The sequence below is a fragment of the Ascaphus truei genome, chromosome 3 (assembly GCF_040206685.1).
Source record: "Ascaphus truei isolate aAscTru1 chromosome 3, aAscTru1.hap1, whole genome shotgun sequence".
NCBI classification, from domain to species: Eukaryota; Metazoa; Chordata; class Amphibia; order Anura; family Ascaphidae; genus Ascaphus; species Ascaphus truei.
In genome coordinates this window covers 220,478,345-220,491,691 of record NC_134485.1, presented here as the reverse complement: position 1 = coordinate 220,491,691, position 13,347 = coordinate 220,478,345, and the positions used below count along the sequence as shown (strand labels likewise).

The 13,347-nt window shown below is 40.5% G+C and overlaps 1 protein-coding gene across 1 annotated transcript in view; it reads left to right on the top strand.

The window, feature by feature from the left end:
* Positions 1-13,347, top strand: part of LOC142491020 (zona pellucida-like domain-containing protein 1) — a 172,154-nt gene that overhangs the window by 99,727 nt on the left and 59,080 nt on the right. Inside the window, exon 9 of the mRNA XM_075593359.1 lies at positions 12,616-12,645. Within this exon, the coding sequence (XP_075449474.1) occupies positions 12,616-12,645 (30 nt within the window). The remainder of the gene's footprint in view (positions 1-12,615; positions 12,646-13,347) is intronic.

Genomic DNA, 13,347 nt, shown 5'->3' with positions numbered 1-13,347 from the left:
TTATGTTCATTGGCTGAAATACCATGTGACACCGGCCATGTTGGAATTAGTGACGTCATCTTAAAGGGAAATGAAGCACAGCCATTCTGATTGGCTGGCATCATTCCCTTTAAATTATGTCATTAAAAAACGGGCACATGGTTTTAACAGCCAATCAGATGGCTGTTGAACCATTTACCACACAAATGTGACGTTACAAGCCATATTTAAGGCTGTGATGTCTCATTTGAGCCCAAGAAGTCGACGAGACAGCATCGTGTTGTGGATCTACCATTGGGTTTTTGGATTGTCAGATGATGACTGAAAATAAAGAAAATTTAAAAATAATTACAGAAGAAGATAGAAGAAGCAGATTGAAAAGAAAAGAAAGAAGAATTGGGGTACTTGATCTGGATCTTCATGGCGAATGGCATCGGATGCAGTTTCAGGCCTTGCGGTACGTGAGCTTCCTGATTCCCCGGGAGTCTGAGGGCCAGCGCTTCTAAAGGTAAGTAAAATATTGAATGCATGTAAATGTATTTTTTTCAGGTTTTCGATTGGATATGATTTTTTTTTTCATTGCACATTGACTGATAATGTATTGATCTGTACCCATTTAGGGTACAGATCAATACATTATTAGGCCAATAATTAGTTTTCATTTCTTGGTTTATATTGAGCTTGATTTTTTCTATGTGTGTTTATTATGTGGATGTAATTGTTTGTCATTTTGCTCATTTTTTTTGCGATTGATTTTCTTTTTTAATTAATGATGTCTTGTGTTGGGTAATTCTTTTAATGGTTGTGTTGCTGAGTTGTTTTATTAATGAATTGCTTTATTGGTAACTGGTTGAATTAATTCCTTGCTGTTTAGCCTAGTTGTTTTATTAATGAATTGCTAATAAAGAGCAAGGAGCAAAGAGGATGGATCCCCATTATTATGCATGGCATAATGTTTAGAAAGACTATGTTTAACAAAGCCCCATGCATCATAATGGGGATCCATCCTATTTGCTCTTTAGGGGTATTAAGTACAGTATGTCCCTAGGAATAGGAGGGGCGGCGATAGGATAAAAGAATTGTCTGTACAGGAAACCTTCTGGATACATAAGTTAAAAACTTTGTATCCAGGTGGTTTAAATGAGGACATTGACATTTGGTCCCTTTATTAGGGACTGATTTGTAATTTTCTGTCCCAAAGAGGGAATTCAGTCCCTTTGCACCCCATTTGTGTCTATTCCAATACACTAAGACTGTCCTGTCCGTTTTCTATACAATTTATTTTATTAAGATTATTGGTTTATGCTTCTTTCTCAGGATTTAACCATTTCCTATCTTTCTTTTAATATTGTTTTTTTGCAAGCAGTTTAGTTCTGTTTATTCTATTTTATATGTTGCATATTTTAATCTCTTTTTCATTTCCAATTTAGGGCCGTTTTTGTGCTTATATTGTATTAATATGTTGTTTGTTTTTGAATAAAGTTGTGTTTGTTGTCAATGTTGCCGTGAGCAACAGTACACTATTTACATGGGGTTATTGACTCCTCCCCAGTCCCGTCGTATTGGCTGGAGGACCCGAGAAGCGGGCCAATCGGACGAGAGCGTGGGGTATTTCAATGCCTATGATTCAATCATTTATTATTCCCTGATGAAGAAACCGTGTGGTTTCGAAACGCGTTGGAAAGGTTTTTAGCTACTTTCATTGAACTGTTCATCCCACTACGACGGACCCAATTACCACTATTGGAGATAAGATCGTAGCGCGAGTTGCAGTGTCGCTGTCCAGTGACGTCCGAGGTCCGGAAGTCAAGGATCGGAGGGCTGCGAGTGTGTATCCAACTACCGCAGGAGATCAACCCCTACAGCGGTTCTGTCCCTCGCTCACCACGAGTTCACTGGACTTTCCATCTCAAGGAGTGGGACTATCCAGGATTTGTCTACCTTGGCTCGTGACTGAGAGATCCAGAGACGGGAAGCTGCATTTACCTAGATGACATCCTATCTGGAGATCTGTTTGGCGCATGGGTAACATTAACCCCTGACATGCTGATTTTTCTCTACCCTGATGTACGCATAATACTTACCTGTACTGTTTGATCTGAATAATATTTCTTTTAATGCACTATGAGCGTTGTGCGCTGTGTTCTTGTGTATTTTGTCTAAACGTGTAGGGGGTGTTTTGAGCCATCCCTGGTTTCACGGCTGCAGACGCTCCTATATCAGTGTCCAAAGGTCACGTATTGATTAATTTAAATATCACTTTAACACTTCACTTTGTGTAATTGAATGTAGTTGCACACTTCCTTTCACCATATATTATATGAGTATTATGTACCACTATGACACTCAATTGGTACAGGGTCGGTATAGTGGGTCCGTAGTGGGTGGTTAGGCCTCCCGGGTGGGTAACGGGGCCGGGTGGGTTAACCCCTTAATTACTATAGCGGTTATTAACTGCTAAGGTGATTAAGGGGCCAGGGGACATTAGATTGTATTTTGCTATGTATGTTTTCTGGCAAAAAAGGACAGGGACCTGCAGTAAGCTGACGAGGACCCCCTTCATATTGCCAGGGTTAAGTAGAAATGTTTTATTTACTTTATTTAGGCAGCATAGCTAATGTTGTGATTAATAATGGGCAAATAATCTATTATCCATATTTGGTTAATAGTTATTTTGCCCTTTACTGTACTGTATGTGTTTGGTGGTGGTGGTGGGGGGGTGTATTGATTTAAATGTAGGCCATGGTTTATTGTTTACATACAGGATTGGTACTGCAGGCAGCGGGGACACACGGGGACCACCCAAGGACCCCAGACACACATGGGTACAACCTGAGGACCCCTGGATGCCCACGGGACTACCTGAAGACCCATGGTGGACACCTGCAAGGAAGAACCGGGGGCCCCACAGCTGTGGTGGCCCCGGAGACCCACAGGAACCTCCAGAGGGCCCCCCAGACAGCCATGGGAACCACCTGAGGGCCCCTAGGCACCTGTGGGGATAACCTGGGGAACCCCAGACACCCACGGGGACCACTTGTGGACCCCATTGGGGCCCACGGGGACCACCTGGAGGCCACGGAGCCTAGCGAGGATGACCAGGAGGCCCCCAGACACCCGTGGGAACCCCCCGGGGTGCACTGTGTGGCCTACGGACACCAGTCAGGACCACCCGGGAACCGCCACTGGCTGTGGTTTTAATCCTGTGTGCAAAAAAAAATCATGGTTTTATGGGGGGCACAAGGGGTGGGTTGTGTATTGGTGCTTACTAAATATTTTTACATTAAATTTCGACTGTAGTTCTAAACATTTTTGTTCTTTTCTTTTTTCCTTCCAGATGTGATGCTAATTAGTGAACCTCTAAGAGTTGATTTGTGTGCTTCCCACAACGTAATATGGGAACTCACACTTTCCTCATTGATTCTAAAGAATTGATCTACTGTACAGTATGTCTTTCTCTACTTTTTGTAGTGTCTCTGGAATTTTTAGGAGGGCCTCGTTAACTTCCAATTTGCTCCTGGTTAGACTAGGCTGAGATATTTAGTTCAATTTGTGCGTGGTCAGACCATGAAATGTCATGGATCTGGGTCGCTGTGACCTTTGGGACCAGTCTGTTTGAAATAAAGAATAAAGAAGTAATCTATCCTACCATAGCTCATGTGCTGGTTAGAAAAAAAGGTGTACCCTCTCTCTTTTGGGTGAAACTCTCTCCAAATATCTGTTAATTGAGCATCTTTCATTCCCTTCAGGAGCATATTCGTTTCTTCCCTTCTCGTCTGAGTATGCCATTGAGACCAATCCATGTCTGGGTCTAATACCGTGTTAAAGTCCCTGCTAGTATTGTAAATCCCTTCTTGATTTTAGCCAAAACCGCAAAGAAAGAGGGAAAAAAACTCTGAATCTTTTTCACATGGAGCATACACATTGAATATGTTTAAAGATTGACCCTGCACGAACCCACCAGAATTAGAAATTTGCCTTTTTTATCCCTACGAATCTGTTCTACCTTCAATATGTTGTTAATTAAGATAGCCACTCCTATCTTCTTGGACTGTGCTGAGGAAAGGAAGAATTGTCTAAAAATTTCGACTAAGTATTTAGGGTCACTTATATTGCTAAAATAAGTCTCTTGTAACATTAGCAGATCTGATTTTTTCTTTTTATAATTTGACATAGCTAGACGTCTCTTAGCTGGACTATTAAAACTTTTCACATTGTGTGATAAAATTGTTATTGACATTTTTTATGTAATGATGGATTGCTTCTCATGTCCTTCAGGCCACCCTTAGGACCGCACAGAATCAGATACAGAACCTGTGCATGAGGAGAGCACCAATTAGTTACCTTGAGGCCTGGAGAGGGAGGGAGAGGGAAAGGAAAGGGGAGAACACACTCTGATATATTAGGATGAAACCCAATGTTGAACACTGAACTACATGAGTCTGGGGCGGTCAACATGAGCCTTGACCCATCTGCCCTCAGGTGTGTCCTTTCCACTGGCCATAAGAATGGTAGCCCCGGCGTTTTAGGCAGGGTATATGCCCAGGGACCTGAGGGACTTTTTCAGTGGCAAGGGCTATACCATTACCACCTATTTGAGGTTGCATGTGGGTAACAAGGGACATAACTCCTCTGCCCTACAAATACATAACTGCTTCTCTTGAACATAGAAACAAGAACCACCATACAGTAAGTGAGATATCATCTACATCAAACTGCAACATATATATAAACCTTAGAACTCTCCTAAGAACATATTATACACATACACATACATACACATATTATAAACAATTCACGACATTATGCACAGTATCATATCTGTTAGAAAATATCTAACAAAAAACCTTTATTAAAAACTATCGCACTTTCAGCTTTACTCATCAACACCTGTATATGCATTTCTGTACACAGTTTCTGAACAGTAAACGCAGCATTATGGAAAAAAAAACGAAACTTTAATTTGGCCTAAAACAAGTTCCTGCCAGCTCAATAAGATCCCCTAAATTCAATGATGTGCTTGAAGAAACCCTCTTTGTACTTGGTCTCTTGGCAAGGCATTTTTAAATATATTGCATTTATTCTGAAATAGCCTAGTCCTTTCTAATACCTATAGTGGTGCTCCACCCCTCCCCATCATCATCATTTCGGAGCATTAACAACTCTCATATTAACCTAAGCCCTTGTATCCATTATCTATGCTATCTCCCTGAACAATATTCCCACTACCTTCTCCCTTTGCGTGTCGATTCCCCTACTTTTTAGCTAACACTTTCTAACTTTTGCCCTGGGGTGTTGTGTGCTCCCTATCCTATTAGCCCCATCTGCTGCCCCATACTTAGTCTAAGTCCTTATATAAACTTATATATAGGGCTCCGGATGTACCCCCTGATTACCTCCCAACTACCATTTAGATCTGAAAACCTTTGCTTAACTATTCTATTATTCCTATTCCAGCTCCTGGGTCAACCAGGGGTGACAGTCTTAGTTAAGATGTATGATCCAGGGCTCACCAACACGGCTGTCCATAGAACCAGAGCCCGTGTCTCACAGTCTCCGTGCCCAGCTCTATCAGATTGACCAGTATTCCCCGAGCTCCGGCTTCAGCATTTCATATTCCCGCACAAAAATGGCGGATGGGGGGAAAAACAGCCACAAATGGCAACCAAAGAAGAGGAAAACGAAGGGACTCCATGGACCACTCCTTCCTTGAGCTCTTCTCCTCTCCTCCTCCCCTCCGCTCCCCGTTGCTCGCCTCCTTTCACAATCCACGATCTCAGGTTCTCTCGGGTTCTGCCATCTTTGATCACTAAGAGCCCAAATGGAAATATCCAGCGATACCGTAGCCCCTTATCTCGTAGGATTTTTGTGATGGGCTGTAGCTTGCGGCGCGTGGTGAGGGTCATTGGGGAGAGGTCCTGAAAAACCTGACATTTTATTTTTTCAAAGGATAGATTGTTAACACTTCGTGTGATTTTACAGCAGGCTTCTTTATTCCTAAAGTAGTGAAAGCGGAGAATAACATCCTGGTTGCGGTCTGCTCCTGAAGGCCCTGTGACATCTATCCAGGGTAATTTCGGCTTCAGTCTTATCCGGCATCAAGGAGTTCAGCCATCTTAAAGTCTTCCACCTCCATGATTGCCTCAGGAACCCCCCAAAATCTAATATTATTTCTGCGGTCTCTATTTTCAGCGTCCTCTCACTCCGTTAATTCCGCTATCTTTCCCCTAATGTAAGTGGTTGTTTTAACATTTTTATTGAGAGTCTTTATTGTGAAGTCCAATTTTTTTTCTAGTTCATCTGTCCTGCCTCCTGCAATTGTGATGTCTCTCCTCGTTTCTCCCATCTCCTCCAGGAACATGTTTTTCAACTCGCCAAAAAGTCTCTCAATATCAGATTTAGTGACCATATTCTTTAATAACGCCAAATTTCTCTCCTCTATTGACTCCCTCTCAGAGTCAGAACCTCTGTTGTCCTCTGCAGCCGGCATCTGTGCTGCTCGCGCCAAATCCATCTGTTTAAAATAGCTTGATAAATCTGGGCATATCTTCTTAGGTCTTGCACTTGTAGTCATTGCTGAGTGTTTCCTTAATGATCTGTGCTTAACTCAGTGCAGCTTGAGCATTTTTAGTGGTATTTCTCTTTCGTTTAATGCATGGGCAAAATGGGTCAGTTTATGCCTCCATGCTCATTGCTGCCGCACATGCGCCTCAAATGTTTTCTATTTTAATGTATATACAGTAGCCAACATGGTCTGTGTTAGTTGCTACCACCCTCTCTTTGCATTACAGAAAGTCTTATCTCTCTTCTCCCTTTTACTATCAAACTAATTGAGTGACTTGTAAACAACTACCTGACTTACATTCTGTCCCCCAACTCCCTGCGTGACTCTTTGCAATCTGGTTTTCATACACTCAACTCCACTGAAATAGCACTAACAAAGTGGCCTATGACTTACACACAGCTAAATGTAAGGGACTCTTCTGCCCACTAATTCTTCTAGATCTCTCTGATACCTTAGACACTGTTTATCATCCCCCTCTCCTGAACATTCTCCACTCCACTGGCCTCCGTGACACAACCCTCTCCCGTTTCACATTCTACTTTTAAAACTGCTCCATCAGTGTTTCCTTCTCTGGTGCCTCCTCATCTTAATTCCCTCTCTATTTGGGTCCCACACGGCTCTGTCCTTGAACCTTTCTCATTCTATACCTCTTCTTTTGGTGAACTAATACATTTTTGACTTTCAGTATCATGTATTTGAAGATGACACCCAAATGTATCTCTCATTCTCTAACCTCTCCCCCTCACTCCTGTCCCGTGTCTCCAACTTTCTCTTTCCAATCTCTTCCTGATTTCTCATATTACCAGAAGCTTATAATGTCCAAAACATAACTAATACTCTTTCCCCCTTCCACTGCCACAGCTACACCCAGACTCTCCCTCACTGTCAATAATGGCCCAATCTCATTAACAGCTCAAGCCCACTGTCTAGGGATCATCTTTGACTCTCTCCTTCGTTTCTTACATTCAGTCCCTCACAAAAATCTGGCATCTCCACCTTTGAAATATTGCTATTTTCTCACTCATGATGCAACTAAAATCCTAATTCACTCACTCATCTTGTCCCACCTTGACTACTGCAACTTTCTCTTATTTGGCATTCCCCTTGTCGACCTATCCCAACGCCAATCAATAGAAATGCTGCTGCCAGACTCATTTATCTCACCCACTGCCCCACTTCTGCTATTCCACCATGTATATCCCTACACTGGCTTCCCATAGCATCTGGATTCAAATTGAAAACATTGGCTCTGACTTACAAGGGACAGAGTCCTGAAAGAGTAGTCAGACGTAGTGGTGGCAGAGTTGCGTAGTCGAGACAGGCGGAAGACAGGGATGGTCATGGTACATAGCCGGGTCTGGTAACGGGAAAGACAATTGAAAAGGGCATTGCTTGTACACAACTGAAAACTTTGCTTGGCAACTTCCTGCTTACAGGGCTGTCCTTTTAAAGGAAATTTCCAGGAGCAGCAATGGAGAATCCTGCCACAGAGGGTGAGCTAGAGCAAAATCCTGGAGCAGACACTGAAAACCAGGGACAGATTTTGCAAAACCTCATAGTAGTAATGTGGATGTATTAAAATGAAATATCTTTATTGGGAGCTTTGCTCAATAACTAAAATAAAGGGTGTTCACACATAACCAAGGGTAAGAGTTTTGTGGTGATGGCCCCTTGAACACTCAAAAGCCATTCTAAGCCGGCCAGTTACCATTGCATTTGGCAACAGGGTTTCCATATTAGTAGTTACAACTGACAGTGGAAACATTTGTGTCAGTCTTAACCACAGACAATTAAAGTGTGGTCATCACAAGATACATTCTGTATACAGTACACAGAGACAAATTGATCTGCAGAATTTTAATATTTTGCTTGTTATATTAGGTTTACTTTTGAGTGATCAAGGGGCCATCACCCCCAACAATCTCACCCTTGGTTATGTGTGAACACCCTTTATTTTAGTTATTGAGCAAAGCTCCCAATAAAGCTATTTCATTTTAATACATCTACTTTACTACAATTTATCCTGCTAGGGACTATATTGGTCCTACAGTATGTGGGGGGATCTCTCTGGCCTTCCAGTCTGTCTCCTGATATACATTGTGATCTGAGTGCTCTCATTAGTTGGGATACCTTTTTTTGTGTAGTTCGTTACCTCCTGTCCTGACAAGAAAATTACTTATTCAAGAGATTGATTCGGGTTGTCGAGTTAAGCCACGAGTGCACACATGAATAATTCCAGCACCAGTTGTTATTAGTAAATACAATTTATTGGTTACTTACTGTAGCTTTCAGTATTAATCAGCATTCTATTGCAATCAGTCAGAATATTGCTCAATGTACCAAGGACCCAATACATCTCTTGATGATGCCTGGTCAAAAGTTGTTATTCTGTGATCACGTTTGTATTGCGCGAAGAGCCTTCAACTCAACCATAATCGATGTTCTGGAACATTTCTGTGCTGGACAAATGTATCACGGAATAGGCATTCAGCCAACATCCCAGATAGGGAGGCGGGGGAGTCCAGCTTAGCTGCACTTCTCATAACAAACTTTCAGAGCTTTCCTGTTCACAGCAAAAGCAACTAAATTTAAGCATATCTTAGACATTTAGTAGGAGACAAAAGTTAACCCACCATGCACCTAGTCCATCAGAAACACAACAAAACTCCATTCTCATTACACCACCTCTCACCTACAAGACTTTTCCCGTGCTGCACCCGCTCTCTGGAATTCCCTATCAGACTCTCCCCCAGCTTTTAGATATTGAAAAACTCGCATAAAACAAAAATGATCAAGGAAACCTATTTGTCATACCCAGGGTTGCCACATTGTATTGAAGGCTAAAAATGTAATTGTAAAAATGGAGAGTTTTTGCAATTACATTTTTCACATTTATTTTATTTATATATTTATTTCTGTTACCAGCAGCAGCAGCAGCAGCAGCAGCAGCAGCAGCAGCAGCAGCAGCAGCAGCATCAGCAGCATCTCCCAGCATCTCTTCCTGCAAGGCCCAGTCAGCATGGCTCCGCAACATCAAATGGCATACATTGCCATGACAACGTGACATCATGGCACCATGCGGTGTCAATCTGACACGACAACGGGATGCCTTATGGCGCCAAAGCATCATGTGACACTCGTTGTCATGGCAATGTGACACCGCAGAGCCATGTTGACGGGATTTGCAGGCGAAGATGCTGATGGCGCTGATGCTGCCACCCTGAGATTTTTCAGGGAAACCCGTAGCCCAGAGATGCATGGCCAAAACCCATAGTTAAAATAAGCAGCCACTTTACTTTCTTTTTTCAAATGTATCCCTCATTCCTCTAGATTGTAAGCTCTCATGAGCAGGGCCCTCATTACCTCTTTGTATCTGTTTGTGCACATCATTCTCATTTGTACATACAGTATGTAACTGTTTATGTAATATACATAACTCTGTACCCTCATAGTAACGTGCTGCAGTATATGTTTTTGCTTTACAAATAAATGATAATAATAAATATTATAGGCTAACCTGTTAGAAATTTGGGCATTATTGATATCCCTCCTATCTGATTGTTCAGAACTCCGTGTATTATTCATTCAGTAATGGCCCAGAATTTTTGGCACCTTGCTAAGTTTATATTTCCATCCAATAAGCTCTCACTTGTCAGAGCAGCTCTCAGACAAGGGAGGTGATTGAACAGGAGGCAGGAGCTAGACAGTGACTCCTCCCCCTCCCTGCAGATAGCTCTGCAAATGACACAGTGAGGAGGGATTGTTTATGTTTGTGTGTAGCTTCTGTTTGTGTGTGTGTAGCTGCAGAGCTTGTGTGGGTGTAACTGCAGAGTTTGTGTTTGTGTGGGTGGGGCTGCAGAGTTTGTGTTGTGTGTGTTTGTGGCTGCAGAGTTTGTGTGTACGTGTGTGTGTGTGTGTGTGTGTGTAGAGTTTGTGTGTGTCACGTGTGTATTTACATTTTTGTTTGATTCAGAAATATATATAACTATATAGAAGTGCCTATTATTTATGAAAAAAAGCTTTCTATTGTGTTTCTACTGTATATAGAGGGGACTGCAGTGTGTGTGTGGGTGTGTGTGTGTGTATACAGGGGCTGCAGTGTGTGCGTGTGTGTGTGTATATATAGAGAGGGCTTTAGTGTATTTACAATTTTATTTTAATAAACAAGTATGGTAAAAGCACAACATGTTGTATATGTGTATAAAAATCAATCTAACTACACAAAAGTATCTATTGTATATTTTTTTTATATGAATAAGCATACATTTAGCCTATAATATTAATAAACCCCTCAGAAAAGAGCATTACTGGCCAGTAATGCCCTGGGTGGATTAAAGTCCCTCGGCTTTGCCTCGGGCCTTCAACTCTTCTAGCCAGGGCATTATTGGCCAGTAATGCCCTGTTCCTCAGAATTATTCCATAAATAATAATGTATGCAATGTAGGATAGCACACTGTGAGAGCAAACTTAATAACCTGGCTGCTTCATGCAAAGGTAAAGTAGTAAGTAATATAATAACGTAATAGTCAAAAGATAAACTATATTCACTAGCACCAGATAAAGCAAAATGCATTTTCATGAAAATGTATGTGTTGAGACTCTGGCATAACACATGGTACTTGTATGCAGTCATTTTAATAAATGGTCTTTTGCTTCCTGTGGTGCTGGTGCATATAGTTCCTGTTTGGATTAAAACACTATTCTATTACCTTGTCTTGGCAAGCTCGGCTTTAGAGGAATTAAGTCCTGATCCCGAACGCGACTCGTAAACGCTTTCAAAACCACATAGTGTAGGTTTCTTCTTTAAGTGTAATGTGGCAAATAAATTGGAAGGAAGAATATATATCCTCAGGTGATACATAGAAGCGGAGAAACATTCTGTAATGAGTCTTCAAAATTGAGGGGTGAATTAGTATTAATTAACAGGAACTACAGTAATTATGCCAGGTGTCGGAGGTGGGTGAATAGCAGAGGTGTGAAGAGGTGTCCGGCTGTTCTGCTAACTCCTCTAAAATATGGATCAAGAATTGGACTTGATCTTGCCATAATGTATCGTGAATCAAGTGTCTTGCTGTTTTTAAAGCCTAGAAGTTGGCTATATTTTAATTCCCATGTTCTTCTATCCTGAGCATTCTTAAAATGTCAAAGGAAATGTTAAGAATGCATAGGAGAGAAGCACATGTACACTTCTAGCTCTTGCTCTATAATTTAATCTATTAAGAACTCTAAAATTGGTCCCCTTAAAAGGTATCACAACCTACTGTGTAATGAGTCTAACATTTGACAGGACCACTAAAGCATTGAATAGTAAATAAATGATGAGTTAAACGGTGCTAATGTAGTCAGCTTGGTGCATATCTGTAGTTCCCCAAAGGCACAATACATGGACATTTCAGTAAGGGTAAGCATTCAGCTACATGACATCATGGAAGAAATTTACCTGAAAATATTTCAGAATTTGTAATATCACCAATTGTATATAAGGTGTACTATTTAAGCATTATTTCACTCTATACACAAACTACATTTTATTTAAGTAAATAAATATAATTTGGCATTCATAAATATTAGCTCAAATTCAATTTAGACTCAGATGCGTACTAAAACTAAAACAAGGTACTAAACATTTACTGTGTAGCAGCTATTGGAACTGGGATAAAGAGATTATAAATAATTTCCCCACTGAATTCAGTCCTCCGTTATTGCCTACTTTTTTGATTTGCTTGCTAAAGTGCTTGCACAGTACACTATTAATACAGCAATTTAGGATCTTGCTTCAGTCAAATTTGTATTATAACTTCTTGCTTTGTTTTTATTCTATATATGCTTTGTTATGATTATGTATATTACAGAATTTCATAGCCGCTCTATAAATTATAAACATATGTTTTCACAATTTAGCATAATAATGGAGTGAATAAAATGGTAAATATTTTCCCCAAATATGTTAGTAAAAAAAGCAACAGCAATTATCTGGAGAAGGTCAAATTCTTACTCTTATGTTTACATTGCTCTTCTTGCTATTAAAGAGAGTGCATCATACTAAATCTACTTTTTATATTTTAATGCAGATGAAACACCAACAAACAACTCCCAGCTTGGTAAGTCTTTCACCTGTTTGAAAGTATTTTTTATATCTAACTGTAATGTTGCTGTGTTTTGCCTGTAATTATATCTTTACTTTTAAATAAACATGAAGAACTCTAAAACAGTTGCATCACTGCCCTCATAAAAAAATGTGTGGCTTCCTTGCTAGAAAATATAATTCACAAAATCTGCACAAAGGGCCCACAAAAGTCTTACAAACGCGTTTGCTTAATCAGCATAGCAAGGCATTATAATCTAATATTTGCTCCAAATTAATCTGTTTTTGGTATTTTGGGTGTGTAAAAAGGATATACATATTATAATGATATATATCAAATATTGTGTAATTTGTGTATAATTTGTTTCCCTTTCTTCAAGCAAAAAACCTATATGGTTGGGTTTGCTTTTTGATGTAAAGCTCTTTGACTAATATTTATGCCGGATGTAGGAAACTTGATATAACAAGTTTCTTGCATCTGGAGCAAAAATGGTGCAATGCATCAGAGCAAACCTTACTTTGTGTTGATACAAACCAAAAAAAAAAGGTATGTTTATATTTTCCTCCAAATGCACAAAATAGGAAATAATAAACAGTGCAATAAATGTGTAGAAAGATTATGGAGCTAAACTGCATAGGCATTTGTAACCTAGAAATAAAAAGCTAGCCTGTGTAGACACCCTGGGTAGGGTATAAAGAATGGCTTGCACAGACATAC